The 22,981-nt window shown below is 33.6% G+C and overlaps 2 protein-coding genes across 4 annotated transcripts; one reads left to right on the forward strand and one right to left on the reverse strand.

The window, feature by feature from the left end:
* Positions 1-11,073: 11,073 nt before the first annotated feature.
* LOC114177987 (disease resistance protein At4g27190-like) lies at positions 11,074-14,858 on the forward strand. Of its 2 annotated transcripts, none has more exons than XM_028063625.1 (2): positions 11,074-11,271; positions 11,650-14,858. In XM_028063625.1, exon 2 carries the CDS (start codon positions 11,662-11,664, stop codon positions 14,629-14,631), a length of 2,970 nt encoding a protein of 989 aa, XP_027919426.1. In that variant the 5' UTR covers positions 11,074-11,271; positions 11,650-11,661; the 3' UTR covers positions 14,632-14,858. The 2 variants fall into 2 exon arrangements, with proteins under 2 accessions (XP_027919426.1, XP_027919427.1); XM_028063626.1 differs by having other exon boundaries at positions 11,103-11,271; positions 11,549-14,858.
* A 356-nt stretch (positions 14,859-15,214) lies between these two features.
* LOC114179529 (pterin-4-alpha-carbinolamine dehydratase 2, mitochondrial-like) lies at positions 15,215-18,089 on the reverse strand. Of its 2 annotated transcripts, none has more exons than XM_028065899.1 (5): positions 17,527-17,908; positions 17,035-17,120; positions 16,839-16,962; positions 16,686-16,754; positions 15,215-15,581 (listed from the first exon to the last, which is right to left on the reverse strand). In XM_028065899.1, exons 1-5 carry the CDS (start codon positions 17,609-17,611, stop codon positions 15,493-15,495), a joined length of 453 nt encoding a protein of 150 aa, XP_027921700.1. In that variant the 5' UTR covers positions 17,612-17,908; the 3' UTR covers positions 15,215-15,492. The 2 variants fall into 2 exon arrangements, with proteins under 2 accessions (XP_027921700.1, XP_027921701.1); XM_028065900.1 differs by lacking the exon at positions 17,527-17,908 and adding an exon at positions 17,920-18,089 and having other exon boundaries at positions 15,222-15,581.
* Positions 18,090-22,981: the final 4,892 nt, after the last annotated feature.

Raw genomic sequence — 22,981 nt, forward strand, 5'->3', positions numbered from 1 at the left:
AAATTTGAAGAATAGAAAAATTCTAGTGTAGAAGATGATATAGTGTAGAAAATGATATAGATTTGGAAGGGTTGAGTCAAATTTTGACACATGATAATTTGAGATGATGTTACTTCAATTTAACAAAAACATTGAGCTTTAAGAAAAAAGAATAATGTTTTTATTGAGATTCGAAGCGTGAATCTTTGGATAGGTGACAAGATCTTAGTGTTAACTTGAATGCTCTTATGATTAGAATTGAATCCCTCATTATCTAAAAGGGGAAGATCCATATTTAAAAAATTATCCCCTCAAGATTGTAAAAGAGTTTTAAGAATTATGAGTATAGTAGTGAGTAAGAAAATGTCATTGTCTTCCTTGAGAAAATACCAGGTATATTAATAGGGATTTTGGACCTTATGAAATCTATTATAAAATAAATGATAATAAAAATTTATCATATTTATGATATACCAACATGATAATCAGAGTAATATATTACTTAATTAAATTAACAATATATTATGTTATGATAATTACAGTAATTACTTAATTAGATTAACAATATATTATGTTGATTTATGATATAAAAGAATATTTATGATCTAATCAAACTGTCGGAATTGACAATATATCATGTTAATAGTAAACCTAATAGTCAATGTTATCCTCAAGAATGTACACCTGCACGGCTACATCCACAAGCTCATCGCCCCACCAATACCAAGAGTTATGTTTGCGGACATCATGGAGCATCCAGTCATAACCTGTACTATATGTTCCATCGGTCTACCGGTCAGGGCCAGTCCTCAGGTCCATCGGACAAGGCTGGGAAAGCTCGTCTATAAAACATAACCATCGGTCGAACAGTCTAACGAATGAACTGTATAGGACCATCGGTCAATCGGTTCTACAAATAAATCACATTGCATCATAAGAAACCATCGGTCGATCGGTCTCGCAATCAAACCATGTTCAGGGCCACCGGTCAATCGGTAACACAAACGAGTGACATTCTGAGACGAACCAGTCGATCGGCCTGCATATTCATCACGATCTAGTCCGCAATGGAATATCGGTCGATCGACCCCACACAAACAGCACCTTAACCTAATAAAGGACAATCATTTGGCCAACCATCGGGTCGATCGGTCGATCAGTCTCTTAAGATTCGCGTAGCGCTTTATATGCGTCCATCGGTCGATCAGCCATACACGAATTATTCACTTGTTAAAATCAGGATATAACCAGCCCAGTCAAGCGACCATCAGTCGCACGGTCAAACAACACCAGCCAATCGGATTAATTAACGTTAAACGAGTCAGTAATCTTGATTAGAGGGTCATTGGGCCGTGATTAAGGAACTCTAATCACAGGCCCACACCGAAAACTATAAATAGGGCTCAAAGGTTGGTGAGGATCTTTAATTCGCATTTATTACGGCAGTTACACTGATACACCGATCGGTCTTTTCGCTGACTTAAGCCATCGGAGCCTTTTAGACAGGTACCCCGATCGTCAGCCCAGCCGATCAAGCAAAAGAGTAGATTTCTTGGAGAAGAAGTTATTGCAGTAGTGAGGAGAGGAGATTTGGAGAGAAGGAGTGAGATCGAAGAGGCTTTTAGTAGACTCTTGATCCCTACACCCAAAACATAACCCATAATCTCTTGCAAGTTCGGCTCATCTCCTTTGTCGACGCATCAATTTTGACCCCACTGATCGCACTCTACGCAGAACCCTTCGACGTCTTTTCCTTATTGCCAACATTATTCACATTTGTGGTGTTGGTGTTAACGGATGGCACAGTCCATTCGGTTGACCCTTTGACTCCCTGAAGACGACCCAAGCAGTGATGACTACGATGCAACATCAACATAACCCCGACCAGAGGACTCTTTCGGACTAGAAACACCGACTATAGACATTATTACCTTAAAATAGAAGTTAATCAGTATGTGCAGAGCTCCGTTAAAAGAAAGATGAAAATGACATGCCAATGCCACCTATCTATAAGCAACGAAGGTCAATCGTCACACCTCTTGGATTGTTAGATTGAGGCGCATCCAACGACTGAAGATACCCGACCGGGGTAACACAAACCGATCGGGTCAGATCCAGGTTTAGTATATTGAAGGTAATTAAGTCGGTGATGAATAAAATTCCATTACAAATTGTATAAATAAAAGGTCTGCGTGAAGTAGCTGTGAAGATTGATCACTGCATTTAATACTTCAGTGCAGGACCCTTTCAAACTTAAGCCAGGAACCAAGACTTTTTGGAGTTGTTGACACTCTAATGGGTCCTGTAGAAGTTTTATTCATTGACAGAATAAAGTGAAGTTTTATCGGAAGGTGTTGAGTTTGGAGGTTAATGCATCAATAACCATGATAATAGAATTAATGTGTTTGGATAAAGTATTTTAATAAAATAATTTATTTTTTTAAAAAAATTAAATTTTTATATAATAAAATATTTTGTTTGGATAGAAAAACTAAAAAATATTTTGAATGCAAGTATTTTTTTAAAGGATTTCAATTAGTTAAATTAGTAGAAATTCAAATATCTTCGGTAAAATCCATGAAAATTAAATAATTAAATAAATAATTAATTAATAAATACGGATAGTGAGAGTCTTTAAGGCATTAACTATTGATTTATATAACGGAAGAGTACTAATTTAAAATGGTTGAGAGTACTTGGTTGTGTGAAAGGACTTGGGTTCAAGTTTAAGTCTTATATGTATGTTAATTGTGTGTTATTTAATTTATTATTATTTTTAATAATATGCTTGATCATGTTGAGTGATAATATAATCATAGAATTATATTAAATATCAAAAAACATGAATTGGCTTGATGGTTTATCATTGGCATGGTTGTGGGTTTAAGTTTTGGAGAACTCAAATTAAACTTTATTTTTGCCAAACTTAGTTTTGGCTTGAATGTGAAGAGTTGAAGGAAAACCTAGATGCATGGGTAGCAAAGGTTGGCTGAAAAAGGGACCATAAAGGAGTAATGAATGATAATAAACATTACCATTAAAAACTTAAAATTTTTTGTTTTTGGTAATTACCTATTGGTAAGGCACCTTTGAAAGGCAAGAAATTAGGTTAGGAGAAGGATTTTGCAAAGCTAAAATTGCACTCAGAAAATAGGACACGAATTTTGTTAGAGTGGCGAGGTTTGAAAGATTGCAATTTTCAAATTTGGCAAAGCAATTCAGGTTATGGGAGCTTCTACGCGCTTATTTTAATTGATTCACATGCTAAAAAGAGTAACCATACGGTACCTTTAATTTAAATTGGAATGACATGCTAAATAGGATAATTTCATGCGTCAATTAATTTAATTCTGATTGGTATGAACATGATTGATATTTTATTCCTTTTATTTTATTTATTGTTCTGGAAATTTCCAGAAATTGTCTGGTCGGCGATGAACTGCCGCCAGACGATTCTTTCCTCTTTTAAGCAATTTAGGGTTACTATAGAAGAACCACCTGCCAGATATAATGAAAAAAATAATCTATTTGATTGCCCCTATCCAGAGTTGATTAGTTGACCAGTGCTAACTCGTTAACTGTCAATGAGAGGCTGCCACGTGTCAAACAGTCTCTCTCCCAAATCAGATTTCCTTTCCGTAATTAGGGTTTGGTGGTGGTTCCGTGAGTGGTCGTGGCTGCTGCAGGTTCCGCGAGTGCCGCTGCAACGGTGGTTCCGACCACGGAGCTTTGAGTTAGACACTGCAGATCTCGCGAGCAGACCTGGTGCAGCAATGGTGGGTCTGAACGTGTGCGAGAATGGTGCAGGCCTGATGATGCCGGCGTGATACGAAGACGGAGGGACTGTGTTTTCCGGCGGTGGAGCGACGGTGGTGGTTTCGGGATGAAGGAGAGGAAGAGGCGCGAGTGCAGGTGTGACGGTGGGGTTTCGCGTGATGGACGACGTCGAGTATGGCGGCTCACGCGCGAGGATGGAGAAGTGTTGGTGCGGGGTTTGCCGGAGATGCTGGACTGTTCCGGCGAGCTCGAATGGTGCGACCATGGGGGATTCCGGCAGCGGGACGAGTGGAGAAGAAGGAGGCGCGACGGAGGCGCGATGAAGGAGATGCGGTGGCTGGTTCACTGTGGCGCGGGAGGTTCAGGTCCGAGCGTGGTGCGTGATGGTGGCCGCGGGACGCGCGGAAAAGACGAAGATGTCGCGGTCCACTGGTGCAGCAGCGGTGACGGGGTTTCCGACGAGGGCGCGACAGGCGACGGCTTTCCGGCAGGGCCAGTGGTGGTCGGACGTGGTCGTGGCGGCTGCGGAGTGTGGCGGTTGCGGTGGGTTGGTGCGGAAGAGAGAGAAGAAGGAGATTGATTAGGGTTAGGGTTTTGATTGTGTGAAGGAGAGAGAGAGTAATGAGGTGGCAAGTTTTGATTGGTGATTTGAATTAGTGGAGGATTGATGATGACAAATTGTGAAGGGTTATTTTATTAAGTTGCCACGTGGCGAAATATGATATATTAGATCTTAAGTGACATTAGGGGTGCAGCTTAACAAAAAGGAGGGGTACAGAGTAGAAATTTAAAATTAAATTACAGAAGGGGGTGTAAACCTGAAAACAGGGGTGCAGATAGCTCTAGAACTGTTTTTTTTTAGAAATAGATATTCCAATTGGAAAAAGGGGTGTAAACATGAGAATTGGGGATGCATTCAGTACCTAAACTATTTCTCTCCAAAATTCCTATTTTGGGACTTAATTTATGAATTAAAATATTCATTATTTACACTTAAGGACCTAAATTAGATTATTGTTACAATAGTAAACTCAATAATATTCAATAATATAGTATGCAACTAAATACATTTTTTAAGCACGAAAATAATATTAAATTCCCAAAATTTAAGTATTGAATGTGAGCAAAGGTTCGACTCATCATACCTTCCAAGCGATTTGGAAGCAGGCAGCGCTTGGCGGTACGTGTTCCCCGCCAAGCGATTTTACTGTAGCAGTATTGGTGTGATTGTGTGATATATATATATATATATATATATATATATATATATATAACTATGCAATATTTATATATGTGTGTAATATGTTAGCTCACCTTATCTGCTTGTGTTTGGCGATGATCGTGTACGCGGTACACGGAAGCAAATGTTATTGCAGGTGGATCTGGTGAGGCCTAGAGACGGAGCGGGGCTAGTTTTGGGAGAAGTTTTTATCAGAACTTTTATGAAGTTTTTTATGTTTTCAAATAAATTGTAATTATGAATATTTTGGACTTTTGGATAATTACAATCTTATTTATACTTATGAATTTTGGTTTATTATGAAAGTAATAAAAGTTTTTAATTTTCCCGCGTTTTGGGAATATTAGTTGTAATAAATGAAGTTTTATTATTTACTTCTTTATTTTATTATTTAAATCCGTAATATCCGGTCGGGATGTTACACCCTCAAAATAGGTGGAATTTGAATTTCTTCTCACTCAACCTCACATTTTAGACTCTCTGGTAGAGTTATCAATTTGACATAGTTTATAGGCGGACTCGACGAGTCAGGCTGACGACTCACCAACCTATACGAACTGGATTGGCCCAACAACACAAACGGGTCAGGCTAGGCAGGCCCTATGACCCACACAGACCAGGCGGGTCCGACAACTTAGACGGATCAGGCTGGCCCAACGACATAAACGGGTCGAGCAGGTGTGACAACACAAATAGGTTAGGCAGGCCCGACGACCCACACGGACCACGCAGGCCCAACTACTCAAATGTGTCAAGTGGGTCCAACGACCCAAACGTACCAGTTAGCCCAACGGCACAAATGGGTCGGGTTGGCCTGACGACCCAAACGGGTATGACGATCCAGACGGATCGGACAGGCTCGACGACCAAGACGGGTCAGGCGAGCCTGATGACCCAACCAAGCAGGGCGTGTTTGACAATCCACACGGGTCGGACGACCTAGAGGTGTCGGGCAGGCTCGAAGACCCAGATGTGTCGAGCAAGCTCGATGACCCAAAATGAGCACGACCAACTCGACAACCCATGGGCCCGATTGACCTAACAAGCCTGATTGGCCCGACATCCTAGATTGGCCCAACCGGTCTAAAAACCTAGACAGACTTGACGACCAAGACAAGCCCGACTGGCCCGACGACAAAGGTATGCCCGACCGATCCAACGACCTAGTCAGGTCGAGCCAACCCAACGACACAAACTGGTAGGGAAAGCCTAATGACACAAATGGTCTAAACAATCCAAATGGGCTGAGATGCTTGACAACCTAGTAGGGCCAAGTCGGGCCAATGACCCAGACGGGCTGGATCGGGCCAGGTTGACGAACTTGACGGGCACGACCGACCGGTATGGGTCGTCAGACCTGTCTGGATCATCGAGCTGACCTAGCCTATTCCAGTGTCCTAGTCAGCTCGACCCCGGTTGGTCGTCAGGTCGAACCAATCCAGTTAGATAGTTAGGTTAGCCCAACCCATCTGGGTCACCAAACCCGTTTCCAAATTTATATGAACTCAAAACATAATTAAACCTAAAATAAATATTGTTAAAATTAAAATTTATCTCACAAGAAATTCAATTGTTTTTTCCAAACAAGAAATTGAAATTTAAGGTATTTTAATTTCTTTATCGAAACAAGCCATTTAAAAAATGAAAGGAATTTAATTGCAAGCAATTCAAATACAAGACATTTCAATTTCTAAACATTGTTGAAATGCTTCATCCAAACACAAGATAAAGGTTGCAATGTTTGTGTTTCAAGTATGACCAGAAATGGTAGGGCAGAAAAATAATTAATAAGTGTGTTGTAGTGGGCAGAGGAGAGTAGTGAGTGCGAGAGGACTTCTTATTCTTCATCACCAAGTTTGTTGTTATTGGCTTCTCTATATTGCTTTATGCTTAGACCCTAAATTAATTTTCATTCTTTTCATTTCTTTTTTTCCTGTTTAGGAAAAAACGATAGATCACATTAAATAAATTCAATATATATTATGTCTATTGAGATTGTCTAATGACTATTCTAATATGTAATGAGATGTGTATCGTATGGGTGTATTCGCCTATAAAGAGTCGATCAGCACCCAAAGAATTTTGGTGTAGCTTCGATGGCTCGGGTCAACATCCACTCCTCTAGACGTGGCGATCAATGAAGAAATCATAGAATTATATGGCAACGAACTGCTACCCACAAATGATATTGCACAAGCGACACACAGAGCGTCATGGCTCCCATTATTGATAATATGAAATTGTGTCAATAAACAACTTCCACTGGACGTGGCGGTCACTCCGAAAATTATGTAAGTATGTATCAATGAACGACTAGACGCCCTAGCGGCCCAACCAAATAAGCGGTACACCGAGCGTTAGAGCTATACTTGTTGATCATATGAAGACATATCTGCTAATGATTTGCCAACCTTTAAAGTTCGAAGTCTGGAAATATGAAGATATATGTGTCAGTGATTTGCCAGCTATAAATGAGTCTGGAAATATAAAGATATGTGCATGAACGATATCGGGCAGTCAATCGCCTAAGTAGTATCGCCCGGTAGGCAACGGCGAATGGTGACAAAGAGAAATAGGTACTTCTGTAATTAGGATAAACAAGTCGATAATTAGGTTTAAAAAGCAATTAGGTCTCAATTAAGTCAACCTTAATCAAAGGCCCATGTAGGAATATAAATAAGACCCAGAGGTAAATTGGTGAGGACTTTTCTCTCGAATTTATTGCAACATTAATTATTTTCACTTATTGAATCCTTACTAACTTAACCATTGAAATCTTTTTAGTTGGTATCCCGATCGGCTGAAAGACCGACGACAATGCTTAAGTGAGGATCTAGATAAATTGTTTAAGTAGATGTTAGATCCCTACACTCGAAATAATATGCATTCGTTATTCGTTATTCATGTGTCTTCATGTTAGTCTAGAAATATTTTTTATGTGTTGATTGTATCGGTATTTGCATTACCTTTAGCTTTACTAGAAGTTAATTGAGAGAGGCGAATGTTTAAGTTCTATTATGAGAGAGTTTGCTGAGAGAGAAATTACTAAGTTGAAGATACTTTTAGTGTAAACTTTTGCATGCTATCAAGATGAAATACTAATTTTAATTGAAGAAAAGTACAAATAGGTTCCTATAAAATCATATAAGTTGTCCTAGATTTTATTACATAGTGGTATCATACTATCAAATATTAAATTAGTATTTTCCGTAAACTCTTAAAGTAGTCATGCTTGGCTATTGAGGTGAGGATTTGTGTGTAGAGTTAAAGGAGAGAACTGTTGAGTTTTAACCATTTAAAGATTACTATACATTTAGGGTTTTGTCTTTGATCTTGTGTGATGAGAGTAATATTTAGCTGTTTCAGCTGTAGATTTCTGTTCCTTCTTCCTCATCTTGAATCTCGTCAAATTCTCCAAATTCTTAATTTAGAAACAGAATAAGTTATTTACTTGCTAATTAGATGTATACAGTATTAAGTTAGGCCTCCACTTTGTGTCCGTTTCTTTTCATTTTTCATATGAATGTTTCATCTTCAAAATTTTCCTCTGACGTGTTCTTGTTTCAAAATAATCTAGTGGATAGAAAAGCGAAGCAGAGACCTCAACATAGAATAAAAGAAAGATCGCAGAGGATGTGATAACAGATATCATCAAATCAGAATACCGTTTTACGCTATGCACACTTTACCATTTCTTAACTCTACCAAGTCCCCAGAATAAAACTTAATAAATGAATATTAGAAGTAGTTAGAAAACAAATTGCATCGTTGCTCATTTTTCTTCCTTCAACTTTTCCTTTCTCAAGCCCTCCATCCTCTTCATTCTGCTCTCAATTTCATCCTCTATTTTTATCTATTTCAAAAATTAAATAGCACCATGTGAAAATTCAAGTTTCAATAAGCATTTTATATCAATAAGTTTCTTCTTTTCAGTAAGTTCTACTTGTCCCATTTTTTTTTCTTTGAATCAATTTGTTTTCCACTTTGCATATAGCCTTTTTCGGTTATATTCTATTTTCTAGATTTTAGATTGTATTCTATCCAATTGCAATCTTAGAAATGACGCCCTGATCTTTGTTTGGACCATATTGTGTGAAGAAAGAGCAAATCAAGGAGGGAAATTGTGTATTTCACATTCCAATTTTTGTTTCTAAACACTTTTACTATCCCCTCTTCCATATAATATATGATTATCGTAAGTGGAAACACAACCAAGTGAGTGAAAAAACATAAATCATAATTTTCATCTCATTATAAGTTCAAAAATATGTTTGAATAGAAATCATAAACTCAAATAACATATCATACAAATACACGTCGTTCTTATCAGAGACTTGAGATGAGCCCTTAAATAAGTGATAAGATCCTGACGGTTTTGATGATTCCTGACGAACGCTCTTAATTTAATGACTAGAACCTAGAACAATCAGATCTACTAATAGAAAACTCTCCAACGCTCAAGAGTGATGATCTTTTAGCAAATATAAGAATGTAATTTTCAGAGAATGTGAGAGAATTAAGAGTGGGTATTTTTTTTTTTGAGTAAAATATTGTGTGTATTTATTGGATTTCTAGACCCTTATGATTTATGTGATAAAAACATATTATATCAAAATAATAATAACAACATACTAAACGATATGATAAAGTAACAATATATTATAGAGATATACGACATTAAACATATTATATCAAAATAATAATAACAACATACTAAACAAATATGATATGATAAAGTAACAATATATTTTGGAGATATATGGCATTAAACAATATCATAATGTAATCAAAATATTGAGATTTAGTTTATTACATGAAAATTGCACCAACTAATATCTTTTAGAATATTATTTATCCATTTCAAGTTAATAATGTTTAATGGACCTTGTTGATCATTTACATAAGTCTCCCACGTTGAAAGTTTGATTAACATAGTAAAATATTGGTTGTGACTATAATTGACCCTTTGACCAAGTTGTAGTTGGTTTGATGTTTTGGAGGATCTATCCTATGTATTTTTACTTTTGTATTTTTACAAAAATCTATTATTTACAATTTTACATATGTTTGACTTTCTAAATTATGTATAATTTTTCACATATTCAAAATTTAATTATAAACTTAAAAGTATTATTATTATTTTTTTAAAAATATTTTTTAATATAATATATATTTAAATATCTTTTAATATAATATAGAAACATTAATTCGTGCATGCGTCATATTTAAAATTAGTTACTTATAAAAACTTTAAATCAATTTTAAATTTTTTAAATTAGTGACTAAAATAATTTTAAGTAAAAGTATATATTTCATACAGTTTATACGAATATTAAATGTTTATATATATATAATATAAAATAGAAGATCAATTAAGTTTATATTCTTTTTACCTTTTTTTTTCTTTTAGGATTTTATAGTCTTTTTAGACAAAATTTTTGTTTTTGTTTTATGTAACATTTGAACTTTAGTTTCATTTTCCTTTGACCAACTATCTTCTTTTATGAGATAAAGTTTCTCTTTTTCAAAGGATTTCAAAAGATATTCAACGTCTTTGTTTTTTCACAAAAATATCGAGGAAGTATTATAATTATTTATTTATATATATATTTCCTTTGTCTCTTTCTTAAATCAAACTTAAATCAAACTTGTATGTTTGTTATATGAAATGCAAGTTCATCAACTAATCTTTACAACTTATTTAGGTCTCTTAATTGTTCTTACTCTTTATTACCCAACATTAAGTTCAAATCAAATAATAATGACTTACCATTTATAATTCAATAATTTCTAAATATTTATTTTAAAATATTTAATTATTTATTACAAATAACATACCAATATTTTTTCACACATGTAATTTATTTTGTTCAATAGCTAGGTTTAATATCTAAACTTATTCCACACAAATATTTAATCATAATTCATTTTAATATTTTAATATATATATATATATATATATATATATATATAATCTTATGAACAAAGACCGCCGAAGTATTTTAACTTATATAAAATAAAAGTTTACATAAAGTAATAGAATTTTTTTGAAAAAAATGTAAAGGTGCAACCATTGTTTTAAAATAAGATAAGAAAAGGCGTGGCAAGCCAAATTCATGCGTTGACTCCAAAAGCTGAAAGAGCAATTGCGAAACACATTATTCATCATTTTGAAAGATCAGGACGATCTGCGCACAGCAGTTGCTGGCAGAAGTAGACATGAATCTTTTTTCCTAGCTGTCACGGATTCCCATACGTAACCGTTGGCCAAGAAGGTACACATGAATCATTCTTAACTGTTGCTCCTCTATGTTTTTCCTCAGATAGATCTCAATTCTCGATCACTCTTGTCTTACCTAATTTCATTTTATACTAGCTAGTTTCATTTAATCGGAGCTAATTCCATACTCACTGGTTTAACTTTATTATCTAAAAGGATATCCGTAAAACCTGTAATACAAAAAAAAAAAAATTGTGCTTCTTAATTATTACATGCAAGTTAGTAAAATGGTGATTAACAAAGGTTCAATCATAAATTTTTTCATGTTGAAGTTTTGGACTGATGCCTGGTGTTCAAAGTTATGCTGGATATATATTGAGAAAATAGGTAATGTGAAGTAGTTTACACTTTCGGCTTTTCTTTGTTAACTTAGGTTTTCAACCTAATGTCTGGGCTTGAACCTTTTGTCTCTCCTCTTGTTGGAGCGGTGGGAACAATTGGGATTGGAGAAGTACGCAATACCCTTGCATCTAAATTTGCATTTTCAAAAAATCTGGATGACAATTACCACATTTTGGTCAAAGATACAGAGATGCTACAAGCAATAATGAAGGATAAAGAGATCGAAGCTCAAAGAAACCACCACAGAGATACTTCCAATGCTTACAAACTATGGACAAACAAGGTATCAAATGTCACAGAAGAAGTGCAGGAGCTGAAGCTTAAATATGAAATAAAGACTCTACCCCGGTGGCGGATTCAAAAACGCTCCCGTATGAGTGAAGAAATGGAGAAGAAGAGTAATTGGATTCGTCAACTTATCAATGATGGATGTCTAAAAAATTTTCTTGTTGATAAACCACCAGAACCTGTTTTAAAGGAGTTAAATGTTCCTCAGATAAGTGGATATCCAACCCTTCAAGGCACCTTGGATAATATTCTGGATTTGCTGAAAAATAATAAAATCAAAATCATTGGAGTGTGTGGGACAAAAGGGGTGGGAAAAACAACAATAATGCGGAATCTAAACAACAATGAAGAGATAGCTAAACTGTTTGAAATTGTCATTTTTGTAAAAGTCACATCTAATGATCATAAGCTTCAAGAGAAAATTGCTCATCGATTGATGTTGTACAAAGGGACCACTAACAATGAGGATAGTGATGATGTTGCAAGAAGAATATACAGAGAGCTGGACAACAAAAGATATTTATTAATTTTGGATGAGGTTGAGGATGCCATCAATTTGGAGCTGTTGGGAATCCCAAGTAATGGCAGCAAGGTGGTGATTGTCACTCGATTCCCTCGTGTTTATAAGTTGAATAGGGTGCAGAGGGTAATCAACGTCGAGAAGCTATCTCTTGATGAAGCATGGAAGATGTTTAGAGATACTGTTCATGCCTTCAATCCTAAGATTGATTCCCCTGACATTCAACTACCTGCAAAACTTGTATGTAAAAGATGCTGCTGTGGTCTTCCACTTCTCATTTACAATATAGCAAACTCTTTTCGATTGAAAGAGTCCGCTTCTAGTTGGTGGGCGGGACTTGAAGACCTTAAACCATGGCCAGAACTTCAAAGCCAAGGTTTAGAAGAGTTGTACTCGTGTCTGAAGTTCTGTTATGATGAACTCAATGATAAAAGGAAGCAGAAATGCTTTCTATACACTTCAATGTATCCTGCAGATAGCAAGGTTTACTCTGATTATTTAGTGGAGTGTTGGGCAGCACAAGGTTTACTCGGTGATATAAATGATGAAAGATCATATCAAAGTGCACGCAATCGTGGTATTGACATATTAGAACATCTTGCTAATGTATCTCTACTAGAGAAAGGGGAAGCAATGATATATGTTAACATGAACCATTGCATGAGACAACTTGCATTGCACATATCCTCTAAAGATCCTGAGTGTAGCTTTTATCTTCAAGACGGTGAAGAATCTGAAAATCTCTCAAATTCAAGAGCTTGGCAGCAGGCTAGGTGGGTCTCTATGGGACAAGTACATGATTTACGAACAAGCCAGGATTGCAGCACGATTTTGACATTGTTGCTGAGAAAAATTCCTGAGCTACCAGAAAGTTTTTTTGAGAACATGAGCAGTCTACTTCTGTTAGACTTGTATAGTAGCATGATTACACAACTGCCGTCATCTCTATCAAAATTGACTGGTCTTCGGGGTTTATTCTTGAACAGGTGTGAGCTATTGGAATCACTATCATCTGAAATAGGATTACTTCAATTTCTAGAGGTCCTTGACATACGAGATACTAAAGTAACTTTCATACCTCTACAAATTGGATTTTTGACTAAGCTAAGATGTCTGCGAATCCCATTCATTGCAAGTGAAGATAATCAAGTTCAAAATGTTCATGCTATTTCAAAGCTTCATAGGTTGGAAGAATTAACTATTCAAGTCATATCCTATGAACAGTGGTGCAACCATGCTGAAAATGTGTTGCAACATGTGGCTTCTTTGGAAAATGTAACCCATCTCAGATGTTGTTTTCCCTCCTCAACCATTCTTGGAGAATTTCTTTCAAGAAGCAAATCATGGCATAAGAAGCAGAGTTCGTTTAGATTCACTGTAGGATGCCAGAACTCAAGGCGACCTCAAATTCTCGAATCCTTTGAATATAAAATCACTAATTATTTGAGGTACTGCAATGGTGGACAGAAGGATGACCCGGCAATTATTGAGGTACTACCAAAAACTGATGCATTTGAATTAGTCTGCCATAAAGATATGAAAAAAATTTCCAATTTTGCTGGCATAGCTTGTTTGGAACGCATTCGTGGTCTTTTGATTAAAAGATGCAACCAAGTTTTGACAATTGTGTCAGGCGAAACAAGTAGCAATGCCATGAACGGAATCCAAATAGAAACAACAGTCATCTTACCAAATTTGGAGCAACTTTATTTGGAAAATTTGCTCAATTTAAAATGTGCTTTTAGAGGCCCCCTGCACAGTGGAACATTTTCCAGATTACAAGCTCTGTCATTGAAAAATTGTCCAAGACTGAGTCAAATTTTCAGTAATGGAGCAATTCAACATTTTTCAGAACTTCAGAAGCTGAAACTAGAAGATTGTTCAAAAATTGAAGAACTTATCGGAGAAGACATTGAAAGAGAAAGGGATGTGCTTCCAAAACTGGAAATACTTCTGCTAGTTAACTTGCCTAACTTAAAAAACATATGCGCAACTCATACATTGGCTTGGTCCTCTTTGGAGCTGTTAAGGATACATAACTGTCCTATGTTTAAAACTTTACCACTGGACAGTACCAATGCAGTCAACTTAAAGTCCATTAAAGGACAGCAAGAATGGTGGACTAACTTGGATTGGACAAACAATGACAAGGTGCATAAGCGATTTCAACCCATATTTGTTGCTTCCAATGAGTATTTTTCTTAAATATTTTCTTTCACGCCGTTGAATGTAAAAAATAAGGTGTGCTTGCTTGTCCTTCCTTACTTTATTGGAAGAAACTAGAGAGAAAGGCAGCTTGTATTGTATTGTTTTATGGTTTATTGTGTGTTTGTGCCTAAAATACTTTTAGACTTGGAACTAAGTCGATTAGAATGTTTAATATGTGATTGAGTTGAAAGAGAACCGGTAATGTTTTTTCATTCAAACTTAAATTACTTTTTATGTATATTATTTGTCTTCATAATTAATGAGATAATGAAGTGAGAACCTCTTTTAGAATTGTTATCCGAGATATCACCTCAACCAGATATAAGATCAAATTATAATTTATAGATGAATTGCAAATCTAACTTACAAATCGGGTTTTGTTGAGGTTGATTTAGGCATGAATTCACTTGTTAAGATAGTATCACAGTCTATCAAAAGTCTATTCTTGCAAAATTCGTTGGAGCTATTATGCCACAACCATCTCATACTTAAGCAATAATTTTATAAGTAGTTCTATCATTACAGAGATCTAAATTGTTACTCAAATTTTAGTAATTGTTGAATTAACAAAATAGATTCCTTACAAAAACAATTGTAAAAAATATTTTTTTATCATTATCTAGCACATATACAAGCCTATATACTGAGGTCTTATTAAAAAGAATGTCATCATTTTATATCTCAAATAAGTAAATTGTGATCACTAGCGTGAACATGCTTTTGATTGAAAAAAGATCATTCCAAAGACTTTCTACGAAGCTTTAAGCAATCAAGTAGATGAAAATACTAGCCTGAAAACAGAACATTACTGCCAATAGACAAGTAATAGTTCTGCTAATACTGCTTAGCATTGTTGACTCAGTCAGAAGGCTTCCGTCTAATTAAGTCAAGCACATCAAGCTTATCGATCTTAGCAGCAAGTATGAAGTCATTTTCTGTCAACCCTCCTGCAAAAACATGAATATAGGTAAATGCTCGTTTATGGTATTCTATGTATTAGATAGTAAATTTAAGAAAAATAAATGCTTAAAATAACCAAGGAAGCAAGTTTATTGAGCCTCCAAATCTCTGCTAATCTTAAAATAGAGCATGGTTAAGCTATGACGTTACTGAAACCATCTACTACAGATACAAATGAGTTTAATATGTAGCTATAACCAAGGGCTTAAGAGACAAACAAAAAATCATTATCAAAGATCTAAGAAGTATATCATAATATCATTTACTACCATTTGTGCCATAAGAATGAAATTTTCTACTAAAGGTATAAATTAGGGTGCAGCTTTACAAATTTAGTAAGAAAATGGAAAGAAGACAGAAAGGGACGGAAAACCGGTAAAGCATAATTAACAAGACTATGGAAAGGAGTATTTAAGAAAAAAAGTTGCACAATTTCTGTGAATATGGATAACATGAAGAAAAATTAGTACAGGATTCAACTAACTTACCTATTTACTTTAGTGATCTGTACGTCGAAAATACATAACATTGATCAAAATGTTTATTTGATTCAACTCTTTTCCGTCATTGTCTAAATGAGGAAGATGAACGTAATATTCAAAAAGTAGGGTTTACTCTGAGAAAATAAAAAACAATTTTCATCTCTCTTGTTTTTTATTTTTAATTACAAACTGTTACTTTTTATTTTATTTTATTTTTGAAAAGATTTTACTTTTACTATTACCTATAGGAATATTTGAAAATAGAAAACAAAATAAAAACTAAGCATATCCTAAATTTTTCTCATATAGCACATTTTTCATATGCTGTGTTCACTGTTAGCCATTCCACGGGTTCATTAATTTTACTTCCAAAGTACCGTATGCTCTCAAACGGGGTTTTCTAGATTGTCTTCATTTCATGTTTTTCTCACGACACACACTTTCTGCAAAAGATGAAATAGAAACTGAAGCTTATTTTTTTGTAATAGGAGCTTCTAGGGGAACTCGGGTAATCAAAAAAGGGTAAGTTTCATAGATCCACTGAGTATGCTATGTTTCTCTCTCTCCAAAGAGGGAGGAACTCATTGCTTTCCAGAGAATAATTCATACCAATAGCATGTGTCCAAATCTCTATAGTAACATTATTCCAGCCCACAAGGTGAAGATCGGGATGATGACCTGCATTATAAACCTCTCTTGGTCACATGTTGTATTTTCCCTTCAAAATGAGATCAGTAACAAAATGAAAACAGAACACGATACCTTCACTTTCAGCAAGAACAGATACTATCCTAAGAAAATCCAGTCCCTTGGAGAAGGTCCTTGCTGTCCATGATCGCTTCAGTTTCATGACACCACCATCGTTTACCAAATTCCACTCAGCAACCTAACCACTCAATATCAATAGCCAAGACCATGAGTTATGAGACTTATTAACCTTGAATTGACAGATACAAACCTGTGGCATTAGAGTCTGTGCTGAATCCTCACTCATGGGCCGTAATTCCTTCAGATTGCATGGCACACATTTCTTATCTGTCAGACCTAAGGGAGAACAAAAGAAAATTCATTTATAAAAATCTAGAAGCTCTTTCATAATTTTCATATCCCAAATTGAAGTATAGTATAAAATCAAGATTTTACTGTAAATATAATGAATAGAAAAAACTTGAAAGACGAATGATTTATTATTTACTACAAGTACATGAGGTACGCTAGATCAGAATACACTTCAACTTCAAATAGCCAGTCTTGTTATCCCAATATAAAACTATGGAATATACAGTGTCATACACTTGTTCCTTAATTAAAGAGCCATCATCAAAGTATGCAAATCAGGTCCAGGTAAAGAACATGCAGAAGAGAAGTATATACATATTGTATATACAATGAAAAAATTCCTAAACAACACTGTCAATCAACAAAATTCCCTGGGGACAAAACATCTTACCACTAGAATAGCACAAAAGATCAACCCCACATGAGAAAAGGGCCAACTTAAATTTGTGTACCACATGCAACAGATTCTGCAACATCAACTAGAGTAACATTTCACAACCACAAGGCACAGACACGAGCAGCATGTCCAGTTTCAATAAATTCATATCCCATTCAACAGTATCTGTCTTGATCGTCACATACTACACATTTTTTCTAGTCTTGGTGATGCAAATGTTGTAAATCTAAAGAGAGATCCAATTTGATGAAACTAAAAACATGACCTTTATACATATGATCGGCATGACGAGTACCAAAAAAAAAATCAATCAGCAATGAATACACATTTATATAGACACGAGGAAAGCATGAGCATATGAGGAAGCTATTTAATGCAGCAACGCACGTGTAAGCGATGTGTGAGAAGCAGCCATGTCTGGAGCAAGAAAAGGTAATGGTAGATTAGGTTGGAGAGAAGCACAAGGGAATAGGAATCGAAATTGGAATAAATGTACACAGAAAATGGATGAAACAATGCAGAGGGTGTCACTCTTCTTTGTCTGATCCGAAAATGGGGCACCGCCACGCGGGACCTTAAATTAAATTATGTAATTGTTTTAGCTATTTACAAAGAAAAAATATAATTAATACGTTAAGTTAATTATTTTTTCGTAAATAATTTTTTATATTAAATGTTTTTGAAACAATTTTTCATTTTTGTTTTATTAAATGTTTATAAATTTCTATAATTAAATCTTATATTTAATTAGTATTTTTCTAAATTTTAAAGTTTTCAATGTAAATTGTCAGTTAGTAATGTCTTGGTAAAAATGTATTCTCGTGTGATCTTTTAACCATCAAAATAATACGTACTTAATAGAAAAGCAATTAAAGTGTATCAAGTGATATTTGCTTAAAAAATAGGTATTATAAAATATTATGTTCATATATAATTTGGATCTAGGTTGAATATCATTTTTAAGTTATTAAACATGTAGAACGACTCCTCGCATTTGTAGTTTTATTTAAACGGAAATTATTTTTTATTTTATTTTTAGTTTTAGTTCATTTCCTTTTATGAATAATATATATGGATGAAGTGGATAAAACGTTGAAATATTCCTGAAAAACCAATGACATCTATTATCAACAGATATATCCTTCCCTGATAAATATTTAGTTAAAGTTATAAATTTTATAAATCAATAAATGTCCTTGATGAAAAAAAAAAGAAGAAAGAAGAGACAACAACATAAAGAAGATAGAAAGAAATTGTTTGAACAAAATTATTTAATTCTTAATATATATATATATATATATATATATATATATATATATAATGAAACATGCTATGTCAACAATATTAATAACATTAATGCTAATTTTATGTATTGAAATAACTAACATAAATTACAAATTATTGTTATTATGGATTGATTTTGAAATCTAACTTGATTATAAATCATCAAATATATGCAAAATTAAACATAATAATATAACTTTTAACTACACGAGTGTGTTTATTTGTTCCTTAATGGACTTGTCAATATAACATAATACATTTTGAAACTGGACGTATATCAAAAAAATAAATTATTGCTTTTTGCACTTCCATAATAATTATTGTACCCAACGTAGAAAAAAATGTTTCACGACACCGTCACAACTTTCACTACAGCCAGCCAGTCTGCGGCATCAATAGTGTGGATGAAGGAAGCAAAAAGAGGAGAGAGAAAGCGGGAGGGGTGAAGAGAAGAGAAAATGTAAAAAATAACCTATTTCTAAAACATATCTTATGTGGAAAATTATTTCTAAAATATATCTCAGAAAACTCATTCAAGAAACATTTTATGAGTTTCACAAAAGCTTTTTTTAAAATTTAATTCCAAATAAATTATTTCCAAACATATTTCATACAATTTGAAAAATTCTATTCGGAAATCAATTTTTTTCCAAAATCCTATTTTAGAAATTTCAGACAAATTACAAGTTTAATCATTTAGGGAAAAATGTCATTTTTGTAATTATAATTACAGAAAAAAATATTAGTGCCTTTTAACTTTCAAAAAAGACCGTTTTCAATATCACTATGCTTTGCAATGACAATTAATAAGAGTCAAGGCCAAACGCTTTCGAAGATTAAACTTTTATCTTCCACTTTCAATATTCACACATAAACAACTATAAGTTACTATTTTTAGTGTTAAAAACAAAAAAAGTTTAAAAATACTTATTCTAAAAGAAAATGAGAATGTGACCAACACAACAAAACATTGTGTACAAACAAATTTTTAAAACTCTTTAAAAAAATAAGATATGTGTATTTCACTCTGTATTTATAATTCTTTGTGAAAGTTTTTGAACTCTTTATCTTATTTTTTGAACAACTTATTTGCTTTTGATTTTTGTACGTGATTTGGTTATATCCAATACATCAAACAATAACTTTGTGCCTTATAAATTACATAGTTTGGTGCCTTGACTAATAAATATTATAGAAACCAAAAAGGCATGATACTTCCGATATATATGTCTTTATATGTACACCATTTAGTGGTATTTTTGTAATTTAGTATTATTGTCACTATAAAAATATTAGAATAACTGACGAAATTCTTTTGACAGATATATTTTTGTCGGTGAATTTGAATTACTAACGAAACATTCGATGTAATTAAAATTTTAATTATTGACTTAAAAATTCGTCAGTAAAATTTGTTGTTAACATAGATTTCAATTATCGACAGAAACGTTAATCGATAAAATTCGTCAATACTTACATAATTTAATAACTGTCATTAAAATTTGTCGATAATTTTTTTTACCAATGGATCAATGTGTCGATAAAAGAAGCGGGAAATTTCCTACCTAAAACTCACCTTAATAGGTTGCATCATAAATATAAAACAAGAAAAAAAAAGAAAAAGAAAGAGGAAGAGGAAAAGAAGGAGGGTGAGGATGAGATGTCGCGAAGGCACAACAGTGACAAGGCAGTGGCATCATACAGTGCTTGTGCAATGGTGGTGCAACGGTGACGCGGTGGTGACATAATATGGGTGGTTAAGGAGAAAGAAAAAGGAAGAAAGAAAGTATAGTGAGAAAAGTGGGGAAGGATAAGGAAGAGGAGGAACAGACGACAACAGTGACAATGGTCGTGGCAACGATGGATCTACTGAGGTGCAGTGGAAGAGATTCTATGCCAAGAAAAAGTTGGAACATATACCCTAAAGGAAAAAAGAAGAAAAAAGGAGAAGGGAGAATATGAACCAATGTGCGCTATTTATTGACGGATTTTTCGATCGATAAATTTTACTGATAGATTTTTCTGTAAGTAATTACCAAAGGATTTTATCAAAAGATTTTTTTGATCGGTAATTATCGATGAAACAAAAGTTTCGTCAGTAAAATTTATCGATAAATTTTGACCGTCGATAATCCATTGGTGATTTTGGATTGACGGACCAACAACAGGATTGTGACATCCAATTTAATAGGAATTTTGTAACAAATAAAACATCACATAATATAGTATAATAGAACAAACTAATATTAATATACTATAATAATTAGTATAGTCATCCAAAATATATTAGATAAACATAAGGATCAAGGGCGCAAAACAACCCAATAAGCAAATTACGAAATAACAAATTTGCAAAAGATTGCTCAATAGAGCATAAAAGACACAAGACAAGTTCTTCAAACAGTGTTAAAAAACATATATCTAAAACGTCTACTCTAGACAGCAGTGCATCTACCATCTTGATGATGAACAAGTGTCTCCTCATTTGCTCACACCGACATTGGTGGTCATTGCAAAAAGAAAACAACAATACAAAAAAAAGGGTACAGTAGAGAAAATAAGTTAACAGATAAATAAACAAGTTAGAAACATAAGCAACATGTGATAGCAAGCAATAGAAGACTCTCTAACTCAATCACATAGATACATGTAATGAAATCAAATTCATTAGAAACTTGCACTTATAGTGACCTCTACTACTATGCAGAGCCATTGCCAATGAATTTCACCCTACCACACACAAGGTTAGTCCATGATCATTTAAGGCCATTATCCTACTAGAGATAGAACCTCATGCTACTCTCACCACGTGAACCAATATGCTCTATGTGAGTGTGACTGATCCATTAGAGTGTCAAGATGTAACCTTATTTGAATCCATAAGTCATTACATACACTATTTTATGACCAAAATAATTTTTCCATTAAATGCTTACATACTCCACATGTTATCTTAGAATAATTATCATCTCATCCCATGCTACACACATCAAGTACAATTTTAAAAAGATCCTATAATATATGCATAGTCACATACTTCATGCTTTTGAAGGTATTTCGGTCAGCCACAAACTCAATAAGAGAATTATAACAAATCTGCATCATTCTCACTTAGGCTATAAAGTCTCGCTCAAGCGACAACTCGCTCAAAAAATCAAACAGAAAGTACAATAAAAATCTATGAATTTTCGTTTAAGCTAGACTTTCTCGCTTAGACAAAATTTATTACTTTTATTAACATAATTTAAAATTAAAAGAATCATTAAAAATATTTAACTTGGAATAGAAAGACATTTCTGAAAAGAAAAAAAGGAATTGAAATTTAAAATTGAAAAATAATGTGTACCATTTATATTATACAAATTACATGGTAACGAATAAAAAAAAGTTAATATATATATATATATATATATATATATATATATATATTTTTTTTTTTTTCTTTTGATTGTTACGTAAAATTAGAGAGTGGATATAATTATTATCTTAAGCAAATGAGATATAACCCAGTATCTTAACATATTAAAATCAAAATGAATATTACGTGTAAAAAAAAATATGAGTAGGTCATTGACTTAAAGTTTAAGAACAGTAGTTAAGGAATTCAAAATATCCAAGTTTTTATTATAAATTGCATTAAATATAGACCGGAAATTACATTAAAATTGTGTGAATGATATTTTTTAATGAAAACTTCGATTTAAATTCTTTACCTGTTTCTATCAGCATTTTCCACACTAATAAAGAAAAAAGAGTAAAATTGTCTCATACAAACTTATTTCAAACCATATCTTTCGTAATTTTGCTTTCGATCTTTACAATTTCGAATAGTTTTTTTTTCAAAATTTATATTTTAAATCCATGTAATTTTAAAATATTAAGTTTAATTTATTTGTGTAAAATACTATTAAAGGTTGCCAAAGAATTGGAAGTATCATATAATAACTTATTTTAAGAATTAATTACTCCTTTAATCTTTATCTTTATAGTTATCCAAATTTTTCTTTTTAATTTATACAGTAAATATTATCTATTATAGTACTTACATATATTATTTTATCTTTGATAGTTTTATAGACTTTTCTATTTTGTTTTAATTTTTAAACTCAGAGAGACTAAAATATATTAAAATAATATATATAGACACTAAATTATGCTTTTTTAA

This window comes from Vigna unguiculata, chromosome 3 (assembly GCF_004118075.2).
Source record: "Vigna unguiculata cultivar IT97K-499-35 chromosome 3, ASM411807v1, whole genome shotgun sequence".
Taxonomy (NCBI): Eukaryota; Viridiplantae; Streptophyta; class Magnoliopsida; order Fabales; family Fabaceae; genus Vigna; species Vigna unguiculata.